Genomic DNA, 21,660 nt, shown 5'->3' with positions numbered 1-21,660 from the left:
TATATAATGACACACATGTTTTTTAAAACTTAAATGAGCTAAAGCCTCACCATAAGTATTGTAGAACAGCCGCATCAGCTCCTGCGTGAGCGGCGGCTGCGGCAGCGCGCGCAGCAGCCGCTTGAACACGGCCGCGAGGTCGTGCGAGGTCGCGCGCGCCAGCCCGCTCTCCACTGCTTGCCGGTCCGAGTACCAGCGCTGCTCTATCAGCTGGCAGAGCGCTTCGATCTGGAAATATCATTTTATGGTTTTAGGTCTAATCTTATTAAACTTATGTTAATTCGTCAGCTTGTAATTTAGAACCGCATTACGCGGATTTACCAATCGAACTGGTAATTTTACCAATCAATCCAACTGGAAGTTTCTTCTCATTAAACTTACTTGCAAAATCCTTGGAAATTGGTATGAAGGTACAGAAAACTACTACTGGTACCTACGAAGTCGCGAGCAAAAGCTAGTCTATGTATAAAATCAGTTCCATACCTTTTGTTTGTTCCCGGGCACCCTCAGAAGTCCTTCGTCCTGCGACCTAGCTCTTAGCGCAGCGGCCAACGATCTGATGATGCTGGGCACACAGCTCCAGGTCTCCTCCCACATGATCATGTCTTTGCGGACGAGAGTCTCGAGTGATACGCCGAATACTGAACCCTCTGGAACAAATTGGTAAATTTCATTAGGTATGATGACAATCATGTACATATTATTTAATTATTATTTAAGTTAAAGCTCTTAACGTCATCGTATCTAAACTAGATCCTTCTCAAGGAATTCCTTCGTAGGATTTTAAGACTATTAATTTATTGTCTCTCGATTAGCCATCAAATTCGCAAACTTCTCGCTGTCTATCGCTAGACAATGCAGCCCTTCAATTGATTTAACCCTTGATTCCAGGCCGCACTCTATTGTTTCTTAGTCTTGATTTTTTTTTCATCGTGTCGTAGGCATCCATACCATAGGCTGCGGTGATGACTTCTCATCAGGTGGGCCGCATGCCTGTTGATTCATTAGTTAAAAAATTTAGTTTTAAAGTTTTATTACACACCTTCTTTCCGCTTTTTCTTGGGCGGCTTCCTCTTTTGGAAAGGCAGCGAATACCGATCGAACAGCGCCGTCAGCTCCAACCACAGCAGTGGCGGTAGTCGTTTAAGTTGTGGCTCGCTTACGCTCTCGATGTCGACTGTGCTGTCTTCTTCTGGCCACACCTGGATTAAGACGCATGTTTATTTCTCGAAGATACAAAATACCTATCACTACTTGATGCAAACTTTCATTTTAATTAAGTAGGGTGTTATTTGAAAGAATTGAGACTGATGATTGAATGAATGAAGATCCTCATAATCAAAGTGATTTCGTGGGATATACCTTGTTGTAGATTGTGTATTTATCATTTACGTAGAAAATTCAAATAGTTAACTACTGAAATTGACACGCATTCTTTTATTCAGTTTTCACACTAATTATAGTACTACTATAGTTTAAACAGTACTACAATATAAATAGTAGAATTTCGTAATAACTTAAGTACCTAGTGCATTATAATAAGTGAAACAACAGTAATATTAGCCTACATATGATTTTACCTCTTCATGATCAATCATCTGTCTGTCCAGGTTGAACTTGTGTTCGAAACTCAGGGGTTGTTGTGTAGAAGCAGCGCTTTTTGCCCGCGAAACTGCCGCGTGTTTGCTTCTGTAATCATAATAAAAATAATGAAAAAAAAACATCTGAAATTCCAAGCTACGATGAAGCTTTGGATGAAAATAGTAGCTTGATAACAGAGTAAACTGTAACTTCTAATAAACAAATCAAGGAAAACAGGTTACGTTAATCCAGCTTAAAGTAAATACTTTAAAGAACTTTTTAAGGAAGATAAGACTTGAAATCCGTAGAATGATGAATGATGCTGGATTTAGGACACTTTAAACTGGTCTGTATCAAGCTATGGTCCTTTTGCGGCGATGGTTAGTGACGAAACTCAGGAGGAGAAGGATACTCACATGAATAGGTCATTATCCTTGAGTATAGATCCGTTGATTCGTTCCTTCCCTATTCTTGGTCCCTGGACAGTCCCGTACCTTTGGTAGCCGAGCAGCTCGATACCCTCTATAGAAAAAATAATGAAATGTTACCTAAGAATAGGACTTCATCAAAAATGAAGACACAAAGATCTGAGTAAACTTTAAATGAGATAAATTGGTTTATATCAAGTTTAACCGGATTATAAATTTATGTTGGGTCAAGTTATGCCAAACTTTGCTGATCAACGACCAATTTACATAATGCGAACTAGATATTAACTATTTTCGGAATATAGGGAAAACAAGAATAGTTGCTAGGAATCTTACCTGTATTACTCGCGATGTCAGCCAGATGCAGATCATTAGGTTTGAAGAGCTCATGCATGGGCAGAGGGGGGGAGTGCGCGCCGACCGCGGGGGGGGACAGTCGCACCCGGCGCGGCGCGGCCGGCGCGGATGGCGTGCGGGCCAGCGGCGCGTGCGCACCTACTGACGGGAAGCTGTCACTGCGGGAGAACAACAAATTATGAAAAGTAAGCGAAATATAAAATTTTTAAATATTTTATCTCATCAGGAAAATATCGCCGAATGCATAATAGATATTTCTATTTAATTACACTATTATCTAAGAATGAGCAAGTAAGTAGAATGCCGAGAAGGCAACTTAGCAATGTAAGTACTTCACAGCTGCTTGAAGTGTTACAATTGGTAGGGTTGAAGTCGAACTACTGTTGCCGAACGAAATAATACTCGTTTAAGCTGGAGTCCAAAAGACCCGAGCATCATTTTTTTAAAGATATGGGCAAATTACACATAATCTGGTGGCCTGACCCACCCTTGGGTAGCACATGTGACAACTTGGTTGGCAAATGAGGAATACTAATAAGAAACTCACACGAAATCTGGTGGCGTGGCCCCATCCGCCCACTCTGCCGGTGGGCTACCTGACCCACCGCTGGGCAGCGAGTCCAGTGAGTCAGGAGTCGCACTGCGCGACCTCGGCTCGCTGCCGCTCGAATTCTGAAACAATACACAATGGTTTGTTCATAAAAACGTTGGTTTATTGTTAAAATATAATCATGAGAGTTTCAAGAACAAATTATTAATTTGTGAGTCCTTTATAAATTGTAACGATTTCTAAATCGAGTGGATCATTACTTCAAATATGGGATCAAGTAGGTATGGTGTTTGAACTATGGGAGTGCCCATAGGTATCCTTCTCATTGTAAAGGTTCAGAACACAGAACACTGAACAACTTCCTAGTGACAAGAAAATCAATCAATCAATCATCTTTTCTGGACATAAGTATAATAACACCGATCAACGTCTGTGTGAAGGAATTATATCAAATGTCGAGAGTTTCTGCACCTATCATCCAAATTAAAAGCAATTTGACAAATTGACTATTATTCTCCTTATTTCACAACACACGTCCGTGAGAATTCCGTTATTTGTCAAGGTCTGGTTATGTAACAATCATGATTGACTTTCTCTATTCAAATACGGAATCAATAAAATGTTAGAACGCTGGAGTCAAACGCACCTAAATTCTTGGCATGCCTGCTTGTGTAGCTTCAGTTCAGTCTTTACTTGAAATAACATTTAAATCATTGCCAGTAAATCGTTTTATTATTTCTCTTGTTATATTATATATATTATATTTATATATAACTGTGTTGCAGACAGTAAAATAGAAAAAGAAAAAAATGTGGCGAAAAATGGCATGGATATCTGTCTATATTTATAAAAAATGTTTTTCATATCCGACTTGAAGGAAAAACTGCGTGGACTTTTATTTCCACACAAGATTATTATTATTATTTTATTCCACGCAGCTAGGATTGTAGGCTGATAGACAAAAAAATCTACGAGTAGAGTTATTGCACTACATGTCTAAATGTTAGTATTATTATGCTAATTTGAATGTTTTTGAATAAACACAAAGTGTGATAGCTGTTTCCGTAGCTCTTGTTCAAGAAAAAATACATAAGTTATATTAAATTAGCACCTCTTCAGGAAAAAAAATTAACATGTGTCACAAGAAAGCGGCAGAAACGCGAACTCATTAAGTTTTTACTGTTTTAATGAGCATTTTCTTTAGCGGGAAAGTGTGAAAAGCCGGTAAACTTCTCTTAACATATCTCATTTGATTTTCCTTCACTTTCACACCAATTAATCCGTAACTCGTAATATGTCTCGGAAACTTCATTGTTTTCTTCGAGAGCGGTTTTTTGTCCTAAACACCGCGTCCTAACTGAGCTACAAATGCGAAAAGGCAGCGCGACATGGTGTAGCACGACCTACGAAGCGTTTTACGTGTGGCCTGATGTCGCCATAATTTTTCATACCTACGTCAGAGCATAGCGTCACATGGCGTCGTTCAGCGTGCCACCGCGAGAGAGATCGTACAGAGAGGACGCCATCTTAGAAAGCACGTGGCATAGGTATAATTGTCGACGTGTGAACATACATTTCTTGTTATTTCCATCCTCTTTTACGAAATTTTCTGATTATTCGAAAGAGAAACTTTATATTACGCATTGTTTTGTAACTGAATCAAAAGGCTCTGTATAAATACAAAATGATTTTTCGTTGCATTAGTTCTACTTTTCATTGTCAATTATGGAAAATATATTTTGGCTGGTACACAGAGCGTTTCGACCGTTGCGGCAGCGCTGCCATTACGATCCGTCAATTTTTATGAATGAATTATTTCCAAAATCAATCATTCACAAAATTAACATTACCACAGTGCAGATTTTTAAAAGTCAAATAAGTATCTTGAAAAAATTGTAGTGACAGCGCGACCGCAGCTGTCGAAACGCTCTGAGGAACACCCATTGAACTGGCACCACACATTCCAATACGAACACAAATTTATACAATCAAGACTAACGACATATCGAATGTCCCCGGTAATCCTAGTGATGGGATTCCGTCAGCAGTCTACATGATAGGATATCTGACAGCTCGAAGCTATCTCACAGCAATTTCTATGGCTGCCATATCCATTAGATCTTGATACATCGAGCTGGGCTCGTAAGGAATGCCGGAATGCTTGAGGCTAGTTGTGCAGCTTAATCGTTTACCGTTTTTCAGCTAAGATTGAGATCAATGTCATAGCATTTATCTAGAAATTCGAATCACAGGCAGTTTTTCACAGTCGTATTCAAAACTAGCTTTTGCCCGAGCCTTCGCCCGCGTTTAATTCGTGCGTCCGCTCATAAATTATTATTGTCAACATTTCCGGTTCTAAGCAATATACTTATCGCGATGAAATCTATACAAGATTTTAAGTGAGACCGTCCGCTATACAACTGAGAATACCGCATCTAATTCCATCCAATAGATTTTACGTTTTGCGCGATCAAACATAGCCCACTTACAGTTTTATTATATGTATAGATATATCTAAATATATAAAAGAACAAACTGAATGACTGACTGACTGACATATCAACGTACAGCCTAAACCGCTGGGTCTAGAAACTTCAAATTTGGCACGTAGGTTCCTTATGTAGCCTAGGGGGTGCACTAAGAAAGGATTTTTCAAAATTCACCCTCTAAGGGGGTGAAAGGTTTCGTATGGGGAAACCAGATTAATGTTTACCAGTCTTACGCAGAGTACGCGATAAAATTACTGAGATTTTGCTGTGAAATACACGCGGGCGAAGCCGAAAGCTAGTTAATAATATTTATCAATGCTACATAGGTACTAAGTGATTTTCGAAATGACTGCAGAAGAGAGAAGAAATGCCGAAATAATCTCATTTAAACAGTGTTGGCTCCCTGGAGGAAGTAGAGTGATGTGCATTAACAAGGTTTATATCCGAACTAAACATACTTCTAACATATGTACGTACAATCCATAGAAATGCAATAAATTGTTAGAGTTTGAATATAAGGTGTGTTTTAAATATGTTTCTGACATATTGTGTCGTGACGTGTGTCCACAGATAAACTCGTTAGAAGCCGACTACGACTATAGAAAAAATGCAATATCTAAGTATAAATCATCACCATTCCAGATATTGGCTTACGCCGTCATCTCTGAACATCGAGATCTCATAAGACAAAAATAATTCATCTTTCTGTTGAAAATATATGAGTATTTTATGCTATAGGTACAGTCAACCGCATGTATAAACTAATTTCGATGAGATTGATATGCTGACAGTACATTCCAACCGAGTTGGTCCGGTTACCGACCTCTGTTTTTGCCATGTTCACACTGAAGAGTATTTCCTACTATGACAGCTTCGGCAAAAACTTCGGCGGAAACGAACCGGTACGGGCGGCGGGCCGGTGGTTTCTATAGGGCTCACGCTAGACCTACTTGACGTCGCTTACCTCTTTATAATATTAGCATGGATATATTAATTTTCAGAGTTTCCATTACTTTATTTTATATATACATGGACGAATCACACAGATTGAGTTGGCCGTTAGAGTTATTAATAGGAAGACTTGATATCCCATCCAATTTTTTTATTGGAGCTATATAGATTTCATATACCTTTTATAATATGTGTTTTTACTTTGAACGAATTAAATTATTTATTTCACACTGTTCACAACTACAATCCAAGTACATATTTAGTTAATAGGAGACGCAAAACGATGTTAGTAAAATTCAAAACGCATACTTTAATGCGTACCAAATATCGCTGAGTAGAATTTGGTAGAAGTAAAAAGGAGAGAGTGTATATTATTTGGTACATTGTAATCAACAAAAATAATTAAATTCGGATTCATTTATGAACTCGGAAGTGAAAATTAAAGACGCAACTACTTAACAGTTACATTAATCATACACTAATTGAAAAAGATTGTAAAACACTGAAAGCTAAGTATTAAGGATTTTTCCCTTTGAATTAATTTAATTATATCTACTTGTATTTCGTCTGGAATGTGTGTTGATTTGTTCGTTAATTAATTTAATTACATTTGTAAACTTGAAGAATAGCATTAGAATTACAATTACAATGATTAAAGAGCCCAAGGCTCATATATTACTGCAAATATTAATTCCGTTATATTTTTCAGATAAAAATATTATTATTAAATTTATAGTAACTATCTAATATCATTAAGTTTTTTTTTCTTTTTTGTTGATCGATGGCCAATATCAATTTTAAAATAATAACGAAGACAACCCCGGCACGACTAAGTATTATATAATCCGTGCCAGGGGTTAAAAAAAAATAATTGCACCCTAGCTTTTATTGCCGTAAGATGACCAGTTGGAAGCGGCTACACTCAGGTTTTCCGCGTCTTAATCAATTAACAAGTTTAACACACAAGGCGATAAATCCATCAACTAAACTACATATTACCTCACGAGCAATTAAATTGTGAAGTTCCAGATACATACAGTATTTGAAATTGCAATGGATACTGTTTACTTAGCGGTTAATCCAGCCTTGGCCACGCAGACAGAAATCAGTACTTTACATGACCGCATCCTTCCTTTTACATACACGCAATTTATTCAAATTTATATACACGATATTAACGTCATCTAAACGAATTTAGGTACTTTTAACCTCTATGGTTGAGTGGTCCATGAAATCATCAGGTCATTAGGCGATTGGGATCGCGAGATATTATGTCTTCATCGCCCTATTTTCCAGGGATAGGCATAAACTGGACGTAAACGATGCTTGCCCACATATAAACTTATCTGAATGGTTTCATCGATTGGTTTGCTTATCGTCTTATCAAGTGTCTAATCGCTATCACTGGTGTCAATATTCAAGACGCTTAAAGTTAACATTTAACTATCACTGTCTAGTGCCAAGTATAAATACTATAAAAAATCACTTATCTAACGCAACATAACTTAGTCAGAACTCAAAAATAAATTTGCAAAAAGTAAAAGTTCGTATTACGCAACGCGTTACGGTGTGTGCATACCGTGAAATTAAAATAGTTCAAATATATATAACGTAATGTTTCTCATCAATTGTAATTAGGTTGATGTGTATTATGTTTATGTTCTACATTCATTACATATTTAAAATTAAATGGCTAGGCAGTCAGAGTAAGAATGGGTGGCAAAATTAAAGGATTTGATCAAAGATCCTTATGGTTATTGGAGATATAAAGTACTTTATAACGACGATTTAATTTAAATTCGAGATTCGAGATATTGTTTAAAAGCAAAATCAATAATATCTTGAATCACTAACTATCATCAGTCGGGTTGAAAGCTACTTTTTGAATATCCAGGAATATCATACTTATATAGCCACGAAATTCCCACGGGAACAGAACCAAACATAAATTCGTGATAACGAGTGTTAATTTACCAAAGAATCCAAATACGTCTTGACCAAGGCCAATCCTTTGCAGTTCACCATTTTCTCACACACTTTGGCCCGCACCGTATCACATATCATGATGTTTTCAAACAATCCATCAAGAACCAACCACACTGAGCCTTCACACGACTCCAACAGACGCAATACGGCCGCAGGAACGCGGTTTTGAAATTCGCCGGACGCGACTAAATTCGTATACTAAAACTTCCTTTTTAGCGAGTTAATTCAGTAGCTACACGAACACTTAAGTAATATTTTGTTTGCAGTAGTTTTTCGTTAATGATATTAAAGAAAACGAGACGTATTTTGTTGTGGCGCGTCGCGTTGTGACTGAAGACGAGTATATTTATGTCCAAAAGCCTTAATTGCATATTTATCTAATGACAGTAATGACCGAAGTTACTTATCTTCTGGCCCTAATACCTTATGAGTTAGTAGATTCAACGTAGAGTCAAAGCTTTGTATTCCAGTTCCCGCACCAGAGACACCAGTGGTGATTATGTCCGACTGATTCGAACTCCATTCCGAGATCCAGTTGGGTTGGTTACATAGTTATCCACGAAAGGACGATGCTATCCACTAGGTACTACTTATCATAGAGCTTTGTCGGTAGCTAAAGGTAGTTTGAGAATCAGTATAAAAAGATCACAAAACAAATCGTCCCTCAATGTATTAACTGTGGCTTTTATATTGATGAAGTATTTTTTTCCTCTCTACTCATTGTCATTATTGCTTTGTTAAATTAACTGGTTAGACGATATAAAATTTTGTTTACGTTCTGTTTTACGGCTTGCGTTTTAAAAGGAAGTTTATTGTTACATCGCCTCTCTTCTGTATCTACTCTGTGCCAATGCTCCACCCTGTCTGCCTGCACATTACGAGCTCGTCTGTTTTGAAACAATTTTAATGGCTTAATTTTGTTATGAAGAATTACAACTAATTAATTACAAACGCGGTCGTAATCACGTTCTAAGAAAGTAATTTGTGATTATATTAATGTTAAAATGTAAAGGGATGATATAATTTTCGTTATGGTTCTTCTAACAAATAAAGTAAGTGATATGTAAGAGTAGTAATTGTGCTTACCATTCACATTAAACATAAAGTAACGTATCTTTTCTGTAAAATCATTTGAATCATCAAGTAGGTTCACAATCTAAAAATATCCTTTGACCTATTGATTTGTAATCAAGTTATCAATATACAGACTTTCGCATTTAGAATGTGACAATGATTTAAAAACTATAAAAATATTGTATTGTGCTTATGTTAGGAGCCTTTTAGAATATTCTTCTCAGATCTGGAACCCGCAATATCAAGCGTATTGAAAATATACAGAAAAGGTTTTTGCGTTTTCTAGATTATAAGACAAAGGTAAAATTTAATAACTATGCAGTACGTTGTAAGAAGTACCATATATTGCCTTTGAACCTGCGGCGTGAGATTAGTGATGTCTGTTTTATTAGTAAGATTGCGAATGGAATAATTGACCGTCCTGAATTGTTGAGTAAACTCTGCTTTACAACTATTTACTTAGAGCTCGTAGACGATCTCTTTTGCATTTGCCGTTTGTGAACACAAATCATAGACAAAATACTTTTCTGATCCATGCCTGTGACACATTCAATACATGGATACGTGGATACATTTGATTTCGATTTATTTAATACCACTGTTTCTAGTATAAAGCGCAGGGTAGCCAATTCTTACTTCTCTAGATAGGTTTTATAGTTTTGGGTATTACAATTCGTTACCACTTGATGTGAATACCTATTGAATGGTTTTATTTTTGTTTTTATTATATAACTTTTAGTTTAAGTATTTCACATAAATTTGTAACACTTCTGCTTAGTGGCATTTCTCATATATGCATTATATTTTTTCTACATATGAAGATTTGTTATCGGCATTTAAATATTTAAGTCAAATACATTTCTGTAACGCTGTTAATCTTCCCAATTAAATAAATAAAATAAATTTGTAATATTAGTATGGATGTTTGGATTGTAGAAAATACGAAAGCTAATCATGTCGATTCTCCATCATAATAAATAAAATTGTCACAAAGTAGTTAGCTGCCCATCCTCTGGTATTTCTCTTGTATAACACTCCCAACAAGAAACGCGTTAAAAGCTGCAAACTACGTGTATAATCACTACCTAATAATACTACCCTATAAGCTTGACCTGTTGATCTAAATAGACTAAAAAACAGCGGTATTCGTATTGAGCAGTTGTTTACCACAAACTCATTTTTCCACTTCGATTAACCTAACTATGACCTACTAAACACATGGTACAAACCACAGTACGTCATTCTTTCTACATTCATTGCAGATTCGCCTCTATTACCGGTGCATAGATGTCCATGAATGGTAATTCGACATGCAGCGGCCGGTAATAAAGTGCGGGCGGCTACCACAAACATCGATGAAGTGTATTATGGTGAACAAGTCGATTATCTCGATTCTCGATTGACTTTAGAGAAATCTAGTGTTTAATCTGACGCTACGTGAAATGGGAAATCGAGCACGTATTTACGAGAAAGTCTGAAATAAAATGTTGAAGAAAAGATGAACATCGTTGATGCACTCGTAGCCGCAAGTAATCTCTGCAAACAGTGCCGGACATATCAATAAATAACAGGTGCTCGTTACTTGTCCATAACCGTAACATAATTGCGATTCAAATTAAAAGTAAAACAACGCAATACGTTTATAAACCGGTGCGCAAACCAGCCGTGGTCAGATTAACGGTGCGTTTGGATATTACGAAAAAAAAAAACGAACTTCAACTTGACTGTGTGTACAACCAGTTTTTGAACGAAGTGATACAATCTAAACTACGAATAATTATAAGCTGCATATCTTAGGTCTCAATGCTGATATTTTGCCTGTTGATGAATCATGTTTTGAACGGCATAAGGTCGAAGGAGTGCTCGATGTGTGTGGTACTTATTATGATAAATAAGCATTTTCTAGATGAGCGAAATGATTGGACTTGACATATGTTTCAAACGCAGACAACCAGTCTGCAATTGACGTAAAGAAAGTTAGCCAGCTTGAAGCATTTGTCTCACGGTTTTACGCCCAAGGGGCATTCTTGAGTAATTATGTTGTCTCGTATGTGATCAGTGAACTTGAAATCTAATGCTTTAGACGGCGTGCTAGGATAAAACAAAGGCGTGGAAAATGTTTTGGGATTTTACGGACTAGGTGATACTTTAATCGTGAGTTCCAAAATTGTTAAACTAGTTAAGACCATTAGTGTTTTAAGGCAACATTTTAATTTTGTTAATCGCAATCCAGTTCTAATTGAACAGGATGAATAAGTAAACACGCTGGTAATAGTTGATATTATTACTGCGGCAAATTTTTGTGAGTCACTTTTACGGTTAATTACCAAAATTTTTGCGCTGTTTACCTATCCAAATATTAAATACTTTGAAGTTAAACCTTAGAAAAATCTGTCATCAACCATAGAAAAACCACAAAGTGTTTCAATGTTCAGTTTAGTTATCCATTGACAGTATACTACAAATATAAAATGCTTTTCAGCAGTGGTCGCTCCTAACCTAAATACCAGTAGTTTATAGCTTTAACAATTATACATACTTTAAAATTTGACGTGAAAAAGTGCTCGTGAAGGTCTAATAGCTTTGAAGCTGCTAATAGTTCCGGGGCTCAAAAATAAATCTATACTATTATTACAAAGAGATAAGCGTTTGTGAGTTTGTGACTTTAAGAATTTGTGTTTGAGGAGGGTAATCTGCGAAACTACTGAACCGATTTCAAAAATTCTTTCGCCATTAGAAAGTTACATTATCCAAGATTGCTATAGGCTGTATTTTATCTCAATATTCCCACGGGAGCGAAGCCCCGGGCAACATCTAGTGTTTTGATAAAGACACATCAAGATCAATTGATTAACTATTGATTGAACAACACGATGACTTGATGGTATATCTACGATGACATTATTATAATCTGCGTATCGTATGCCGTACGCCGTCCGACCAGCTACAGCCAGAAGATCAACTCACCTCCAAGTCCCGAAAGACATCTCTAATATCAGGCTTCCTAGCTCTTGACGCTGCTCGCTTCCTCCTCACAGTTCTGTTCAGCCTCCTCACTCGTCTCCGGACTGCTGCGGCCTGTTCCCTGGGCAGGGGACGCACGGCCTCACCCAGCTGGGCTTCGGTCACCTCCTGGCCAGCCTGGAACGGCGCCGCCAGGGACCCCAACCCCGCCGCTTGGAGCCATTCTGTTTCTAATTCGCCTTCTGTTTGGACAAAGAAATTGACAGCTTTGGTTTAAATGTTCAATGAAAATAATTTTTGTATTTGATTCGCCTGCTGTTTAGCCAAGAAATTTACAGATTTGTTGAATCTAAAATATGATTTAGATCACATCATAAGTCTTCAAGTGTGGTGGTTTTCTAAATTATGGACTATGGTTTACATAAATAACGTACAAAGAAATAATTATCAGCTAGGTGCTAAGATTCTGCTAGAGTAAAAGAAAGTTATAAATAACTATGCAATATGTTTGCATTGTACTATTGGAGACTTTAAAAGGAATATGAAAACACGTTCCCTTATTAGAGCATTTAATAAATATAATTTAGTTTGCTACAAATCTAAGAGCTCAAGTTTTTAAGAGTGAATGAAAGATACATCGAATATTGCTACACAATAATATAACATTAGCGAATTGGTAATATCAATTCCTGCATTATATTAACAGAGGCTGACTTAAGTAACAGTAAATAACTTCGCATGACTATATCTGGTAATGGGTTACTTAAGACACGACACCCACGGGTGAGTTTAGTCATCTCAGCACATTACCGCAGCAATCTGAGCTAACCACATTGCGATGTGATTTGGAAGTAACTATTGATCACAAGTAGAATAATTTAGAGTAACTGTTATAAATTGGAATGGCATAAATAGATATATTAGATAGATGGCCTTAGAAACCGCAACACACAGACAGACACAGACCTAGGACAGAACATCCTGGAGGATCCAGGATGTTCTGTCCTAGTTCTCAGGAACGAGGAGGGAAATGGAATGTAGCTAGGTAAGAAGAAGGGACAAGCCATTTTTCAAGTACTTTTATTAGCAGAAATTTCTCTTTAATTATAATATTTATGAGCAGAAGTTAAAGCAAAATATTGATGGAGAATAATTATATTAAAGTTCAGAACTCGTTTAGTTTTAAATTATCTACATATTTTTATCTGGCGTGTCACTAGTAAATAATATTGTGTGCATAAAAATGGCGGAAAGAAGAAAGTAATAGCTCTGAATTATTGTTAAATATCTATAGAGTAGACTACAGACAGAACACATGTGAAAATAAAAGAACCGTCTTTAGTAACTTATACAATCGGATTTTGATAATTGTAAATGATGGATTTGGATATATATAGAGAAACTAGAAATAATTAATGATAATCCATCCTTTGAAAGCTAATGGAATTAAAAGCTGGTAGCTATTTTAACACGTTTCACTTGCAGATTTAAACGTTTCGTTTCACGTTGTGAAGGAAAGCCCTTGCGGTTTAAGGCGATAACTTAGCAGGATGTCTCACTTCACACCACCCAGCCAACTGTAGCATAGAGTAGATTATGGAGACCAAATTTTTACTTTATATGTAGAGTTGGTTCGTAATAATTTGTAATTTCGTATGTTGTGTTTATTAGCTGTATTCTAACCAAATCCTGCTGAAATCCTGATGTTGAAGCATCATCATCATTATTGACAGCCTTTTTTTTTTCGACATAATAAAGGTTGTGGGTCGAAACTGATTTCGTAAGACACAAGTCCGAGAAGGTTGGCGTTCAAGAGAGGTCTATTGACTGATAGTTATTGTGTTTGATTTATCTACCTAACTTACCAGCCTATTATATAACTTAATTATTAGATTAATAGTTCAATCAATCAAAAGAAAAAATGAAAATATTTTTTATAATAACAAAGGTTGCTGGTTTGGGCTCTGTATAAGTCTACTCTGATCGCACTAAATATAGTCAGGCTGTCTGCATGTCGTCTGACTCAGAATGACTAAGAGCCTAACTTTAAATGCACTTTTTGTGTATCCAACTGGTTGCAAGTTTCTTGTAGTTGTTGATTTCCGTACTGAAAAGTGGCGCCTTCTTATTTGGTTGAGCGATCTTGTTCTAATCACGTTCAATCCGAATTAGGTAGGACATAGTCACATGTTTTCTGACTCATTGGACAATATTCAGCTTTCAAATTCAAATTCAAATTCAAAATTCTTTATTCAATTTAGGATGATATACATCACTTATTGACGTCAAAAAAATTACTTAAACTAAGTCTACTGCCGGCTTCCAAAGCGCAGGTGAAGAAGAAGCGGCGCAACAAACTTCACCGCAGCCTTTTCTCCAAGGACGTCAATTAACAAATATAGGTCTTATATAATTTCAACTATCTACACGCCTAATAAATACACATACTTATTAACTCAACATTCAGGCCAAAATTTTTGGTTAGACTTGACTTCGACTCATAATACTCACTATATTTTGCACTATTAACTAGTAAGATTAAATGTAACTATCCAACTTTATTCTAAGCTTTATTTTTTTAAATCCTTACATATTATAAAACAAAGACCTCTGCCGCGTCTGACTGTCTCTTCACGATAAACTCAAAAACTAACTGCACGGATTTTCAATAATAGATACCTAGTGTGATTCCTATGGAAGGTTTAGGTGTGTAATTTATAATATTTTTAGCCGAGCGAAGCCGGGACGGGCCGCTAGTAATATACAAAATATTGGGCATAAGTAAGTACACAAAAAAGATTAGAAATTTTGATTTTTGCATATGTGCAGACAGTCTGGTATTATTATCACTTTCTCGTCTCATCGATTTCCTGGTTCCCAGCCATAGACCTTCAGAGCCCAGGACCCGCTGGTATAATATTATTTATATTACGAGCATAATTTAATGCAGTGTATCTAAATCCACCCACAGACAAACCTAACCTGACCAAATTGTCTAGTTTATTTCCAGGATGTTGTTTGGTTTCCATCTATTTATATATAACTGAGAGTCAGTTAACGATCTCCGTTCGCACCCACTTGAAACTTCGATTAGTCAGCTCCGGTTAGATTTTATTTGCGTCTGTCTTGAAAAGTGATTGTAAAGTTAAATGACCGTGAATGTTTGTTTAACACTATTGCATTATAGAGTAAGTTTTACCAGTCAACTTTAAAGTTGATTTTGAACTGCGCGTCGCTGACGTTTAGACAATATGGCTTACTTTGCGTTTTTCTGCGCAGGTTAAAGTCAACGTCAAAGTTGAATGATGCAACCCACTCTCAGTGAATGAGTCGTTTTGAATGAGTCACACAAAAAGAAATTGCACAAAATTATTAAAAATTAAAAACAAGATTACCTATTTTGTTCCTCAGTGGTTTTGTAATTAAACAAATTCTTATTTTGTTCATTCTATTTTAATAGTAAACAAATAGGATTCGTAATAATGTAATCAATACATATAATAAAATTTATATAAATGATGAATGAAATAAAAAACCTACATTATATTGTATAATATACTAATTTATATAATATGTTGTATTTATTTGCGCAGCTGTGACTTCTTTTGACTGAGAAAGGGCCGAGATGATAAGTTTATTGGTTTCTCATCCTATCTGCATGGCGACTGACAGCCAAACACAAACACCCGTACATACACACATACATTTATATTTATAATAATAGTAAGGCCTCTGTGTGTGAGTGAAATAGTGCCAGAATGTGAGGACTGATCACTCATCTGGTGCTTCGGTGGAGGGGAATCGAACCAGAAATCTGCGTTTGTTTTATTTTTTTTTTTTATTTTTTGCCTTTGGCATCGCGTGCGTGAAGTACTTGCGGGTATCGTAATTTTTCCACGGAGCAACGGAGAAGTAATAAACGCAAGCGTGATGTTCTTGCGGATACCGTAATTTTTCCGGGATGGAAGGTATTCCGCGAGGAACAATAGGAGAAGGAATAGTCAACCCTGCACAGCTGCTGTGTTTGAAGATTGGTTGAGTATATAGATAAGCAAAAGTCACAAAAATCTAATTTAACAAAATAATTAGGTGAGGTGAAAGAGCACTGTCCTGGATAGACAGAGGCGCGGGTTCAATTCCCGCTCGATTCCAGATTTTTTTCACTTTATTTTTATTTTCAATACTAATTTTGTGAGTTTATGTAAAATAATTTGCGAGGAATTCTCCTCAAATAATTTATTTTTATCTGTCAGATAAAGACAATTATATGAAATGTTTCAGGCATGGATTTAGTAAGTACTTGTACGGAGTACCTACGAATTCCATGGTATTAGGTACTAAATAAAAGTTATCTCTGACATAACAAAGGTATTGATAACAGTTGAGGCGCCGTCCAAGAAGGATAGGTCGCGCGCGCCCGGACTCCGACCTCATTAGTTTAGTTCTTTTTAAAAGTGACATTTGCGTTTTTGTTTTGTTTTTTTTTTCTCTGTCATTGAGCTGTACATACAGGAGAAGTACTATAAATTTTACTATAACCATCTTCCATTGTTTTTATTTAAATCTCCTTTGCAATCCCCTTCAATAACATCATAGCTTGTCCTTAATTTTTAAATTGATTAAAAGCATAGATACCTACGAATTTTGTCCCCTATAGAACTCACAGTCTGACAAGAAAGTGATGAAAATAAATTAGTGCGCTGTCTCCTGTTGTCTGGCAACGCTGGGTATTTATCAACCAATCTTGACCATTCTATTTGGTATTGCAATTGCAAAAAATGAAGGTAGTTTGAAATCCGTTCTCTTCACTTTCATAACAAACTGTATGTAAGTATTAGTATCAGTGAGTGGAATAAAATATAACGTTTCTGTTCTACCACGGAACCTACACAAAAAAATGTTTGAAAAAGGATAAGAAGTAATTTATTGTGATAACAATAAATTACTACTACTAACTATTACCAAATTCATCGAAACTCTATTAATATGTGATAACATATTTTCGATGAATTTGAGCCTGAGAAATTTTCTCAACATGCTCTACCACACTATTTCTACCATGTCATAAGACAAAATAAGAGTCATGTTAAAAGTATATAAAAATGTTGTGAATATTATTTCAAAAAATACTTAGTATTAAGCGTGCAGAACGTTATGTACTCACGTATTATATATTTCGCATGGAAACGACAAAATGCGCCCATAACACACATCGAACACTGGCCGAAAAGAAAATTGAAGCTCCGTCGAAAGCAGTACGATGATTGTCTAAATTGTTCCTAATTTAAATATTTTTGACGCGAAAATTGTAATTAGGCACACGATGTCACCAGTTGTTCCATTTTTAAAAACCATAATATAGAACGTTTGTCTACTAAAATAAGTAGTTGTAAATTCAGTTCATTTGTATTGAAAATATAATAAATCGCGAATAGACCTATACTACGAATATAGAGGTATTAGGTATTCAAACAAACTCGGAATTAAAATGATAGTCGATACTAGAAATAATAAAGAAACTGCATTGTTTATATGTACACTGCATAAATTTTTTCAATACAAAAGATTTCTGCCAAATTATTACGTATAGCTCTCACGATAACAAAACATAGGTGAGTCAAGAATCGTCACGGGTATGATATGGCCAGCTTCTGATGATTTACGCATTATCCGATTTACATGATGCTAAATAGATTAAAATTAAACTAGCTACTAAAGGGAATTTTTTTATTCAAAACTATGCGTGTTCTTATGAACTTTGAGCTTTAATGAAGACAAAAATATCTGATACAAAATATCAACTCGATACATCATCTGTTTTAAAGCGGAACACTTATGAATACATCAACATCTATAAAGGTGTCATCATATTTTTAAATTCGCGTTAAAATTTACGTAGGAAAGATTCATTTGCCAGTTTATAAAAAAAAGTTAGAATGTCATGTGATTCGGATTTCGAATGAGTCGCGTGGCGCGCGTCCCGGTTTGGCGCACATGGGCAGACTGATGGCGGGAGCAAGCAAACGCACGACTTGGGATTATTATGGCAATATATTTTTAGACTAAATTTACATTCGGGGATCGAGTGCAGCGTCCGTAGGATAGGCATTTCCGATTTCAATAAAACAGAGTGCCACGCACTTTAATTGAAACGGCTAAAATAAATTTTACAGTAATTGGTGGGTGCGTATAAAAGGAGACAGTGAGTACGGCGATAATAGAACGAATGATGAAGATAAGGAAAAAAACAAAATAAATATGAACTAGATAAAACTAGATTTACTGATGCTCAGTAACAAAATTGTGAAAGAAGAAAAGTCGGAATAATATAAAATTCGAAAAAATCGTTTAATGCCGTAAACAAGAATAAAAATGAAAGAATAGAATGGGGAATCAAAGTGTGACAAAAAATTATATGAATTTACCTCCTTACGCATAATGACATGAGAAAACAGAGAACATGTGTCACGCGTAATAATATCTCCACAATTATCTTTTTCGAAAAGTGAAACTAAAATTCATAAAAAGAATTATAATATTTTTTGTCCCTATAAATTTTCTTAATAAATCATTATTTTTTAATAAATAATTTTGTTATACTAATTTTTACAGATTTAAAAATGACGAGATGAAACATTTTCCAGCTATCACAGCTTTCAACTGCAGCAGCAGCAGCAGCTGGCATAGTTTTGTTTTAAAGAAAAAAGACGCTAAAAGAAATAGTTTGCGTGACTGTATGTATGTATGTAAACTGCTCATAAATCTAGATAATCCATACCAAGTCTCAGCTGTATTTATTTTTTTTACCGCACATCAAAAGTATGTTTGTAGAAGCAATGTCATGCGATTTATCGTTAGTGCACACGCGATTTTTACGATTATTAAAAACGTCATATAAATAAAGGCGTAGCGCAGCCGCATCGCTATCTGTGTCACTGTCTAGACGGGTTATATTATTGGAATCTTCTAAATTGTATTCTAACTTGGTTTCTGAAGCCGTAGTCATAACACGACCGCACACATCGTATCATGAATGTTATGTGACAAAAAATGTAAACAGTATGTTGCTGTGCAAACGTGAAGTAGTTAGTTGTATCCACTTGTTTGTTTGTAATAATTACCTAATACCAAAGCTATATATACCATCCAAAATCGCATTTTACAAAACCTAACTTTGCTAGTTAATTATATTCTTCAAACAGAATCCAAATGTCAAGTTGAAGGCTTAGCTAGATGTTAATTTCGATTTTGTATTTTATTATTTCGTCCCGAATAATCCAAAAGTTAATGATCCGAAAAAATCCAAGCGAAAATTTAAGAAAATTTATTAAATGGAGAAAAATATGTGAGTGCTAAAGTTACAAACCAGAATCGGTGTAAAACCACATATCTCCAAAGGCATATCTCAATAACACGACCATAATACAACCACTGCACGAACACTGTTCACTATTCACCAAGTTGAATTCCAAACTGACCAAAAATCACTTAATAAGGATAAAGGTAACTTCTCCGTCTCCTTTGAGAAGAGATAAGGGATGAAAAAGGAGATACGAGTATCCCTAATGAGGTTAGAAACAAAAGAGATAAACAATAGATCATTAACAAAGTTATCTATGAATAGAAGACACAGTTGTACGGAACAAATATTTTGTTTGAATCACGTTTAAATTATTCCCTTGACAACAGCATATATGCTGCTTATGTATGCATGCATATAAACTATATATCTGTGGGGAGATTAAATAAAAAAAGGAAAATCCTGTCAAAATTTATCAAAGAATGGGATGACAAAAAATATTTGCCGTATCACAACAAAAATTTAACTTACAATTATGCCATACATAAAAATTACACTACTTAAATATACACTGACGATATAAATTATTTTTCATTTAAATACTTAAATTAACATTGAAACAGTGGAAAATGTCAAAAATTCCTCTAGTCGTAGACAATCAAATTGAGCCAGATCTGTACTTCAGTATCTAATTAGTAAAATTGCCGCACGCAAAGTAATTTCACCATAGATTACAAAATATTTTTTATTGCTAAAGGAAAGGTATTTACAAAGGCATTGTGTTAATTAGAAGTGGCATTTCGGTCAGCCTTGACCCAGTGGTCAATGAAGAAGAATCTCCCACAGAGATGGTCAACAATGGCACACGCGAACAACTAATAACTCGAAAAATAATCGTTTGTTTAGTTCCAGTTGGTTTTACTTTCGCTATCGTAATTGTTGTTTACCTCAACGATCGTTTCGGAGAATTGCATGATTCTTTAAAATTAGTGAAGTAAAAACATTTTTTATTGCCGATATACACACATATTACAGCTTCGTGTATTTCATTCATCATATCAAAAACAATATAAATTATATTTCTATTTCAACAATTTATTGCAATATTTTGTAATAACAAAATATTGTTTATTGCAATATTTTGTAATAACAAAATATTGTTTATTGCAATATATTGTAATAACAAAATATTGTTTATTGCAATATTTTGTAATAACAAAATATTGTTTAATGCAATATTTTGTAATATAAACAATATTTTGTTATTACAAAATATTAAATTAATCAAATATGCAATATTGTTTATTGCAATATTTTGTTGGAATAAGTCCGCCATTGTGCACATTTCGTAAAAATGTATCATCCAATAAAGGTAAACAAAATCTCAATAAATACAGTCTCAATCATTGCCAATATTAGGTATCTAAAATTCTATAAGTTTGTCAATATAATCGACTGAATAAATCTGATTTATCAAAATCGCAAGAAGTCATTGAATAAATACGGGAAAATGATCTTAATATTTGATTAAAATTTGCATAGTTGTATCATGTTACTCACTGATAAAAAAATCGATCTCGATCAACAACATGTTTATTTTCCATCAAAAATACACTAACTTCCAAACAACACACAAACATTTGATGTCAAAAACAAATATTGACTGATCAGAAATCGATTTTGTTTACTACATGAAAATATATTGATGCGCAAAAATTTGTATCATATGATAAAAGATATGTCTTAGATATGTTTTAAATAATGTCAAGTAAAAATTAATACCTACATAGATATCTGCGTCCACCTACCTATACTAAGTGGAACTGATTACGACTAAATGATTTATAAGACCACCAAGGCTATCGAAAGAGCGAACTAGATAGATAATGGTATTATAATAAATGCGTTATCTATAATATTAGTAGATACCAACTGCAGGCTTCTACAATGGTCCAGAAAGAAAGACGTAGAAAATTGCAG

At 35.2% G+C, this 21,660-nt stretch overlaps 1 protein-coding gene across 3 annotated transcripts in view; it reads right to left on the bottom strand.

Annotated features, from left to right (window-relative positions):
* The window catches only part of conu (conundrum), a 60,311-nt gene that overhangs the window by 2,743 nt on the left and 35,908 nt on the right, over positions 1 to 21,660 (bottom strand). Inside the window, exons 1-9 of one of the 3 annotated variants that reach the window (XM_053755080.1) lie at positions 21,241 to 21,286; positions 12,384 to 12,622; positions 2,914 to 3,038; positions 2,346 to 2,524; positions 1,998 to 2,103; positions 1,581 to 1,689; positions 1,043 to 1,202; positions 484 to 650; positions 51 to 228 (exon numbers count right to left, since the gene is read on the bottom strand). In XM_053755080.1, the coding sequence (XP_053611055.1) occupies positions 51 to 228; positions 484 to 650; positions 1,043 to 1,202; positions 1,581 to 1,689; positions 1,998 to 2,103; positions 2,346 to 2,524; positions 2,914 to 3,038; positions 12,384 to 12,622; positions 21,241 to 21,271 (1,294 nt within the window). In that variant the 5' untranslated portion in view covers positions 21,272 to 21,286. Of the gene's footprint in view, positions 1 to 50; positions 229 to 483; positions 651 to 1,042; positions 1,203 to 1,580; positions 1,690 to 1,997; positions 2,104 to 2,345; positions 2,525 to 2,913; positions 3,039 to 12,383; positions 12,623 to 17,544; positions 17,699 to 21,240; positions 21,287 to 21,660 lie in introns of those variants that run through there. The other 2 variants (XM_053755071.1, XM_053755066.1) reach the window with 2 other exon arrangements.

Source organism: Plodia interpunctella, chromosome 2 (genome assembly GCF_027563975.2).
Source record: "Plodia interpunctella isolate USDA-ARS_2022_Savannah chromosome 2, ilPloInte3.2, whole genome shotgun sequence".
In the NCBI taxonomy this organism is placed as follows: Eukaryota; Metazoa; Arthropoda; class Insecta; order Lepidoptera; family Pyralidae; genus Plodia; species Plodia interpunctella.
Note: the sequence above shows the minus strand (reverse complement) of the source record. Positions and strands in the feature narration are given on the sequence as shown.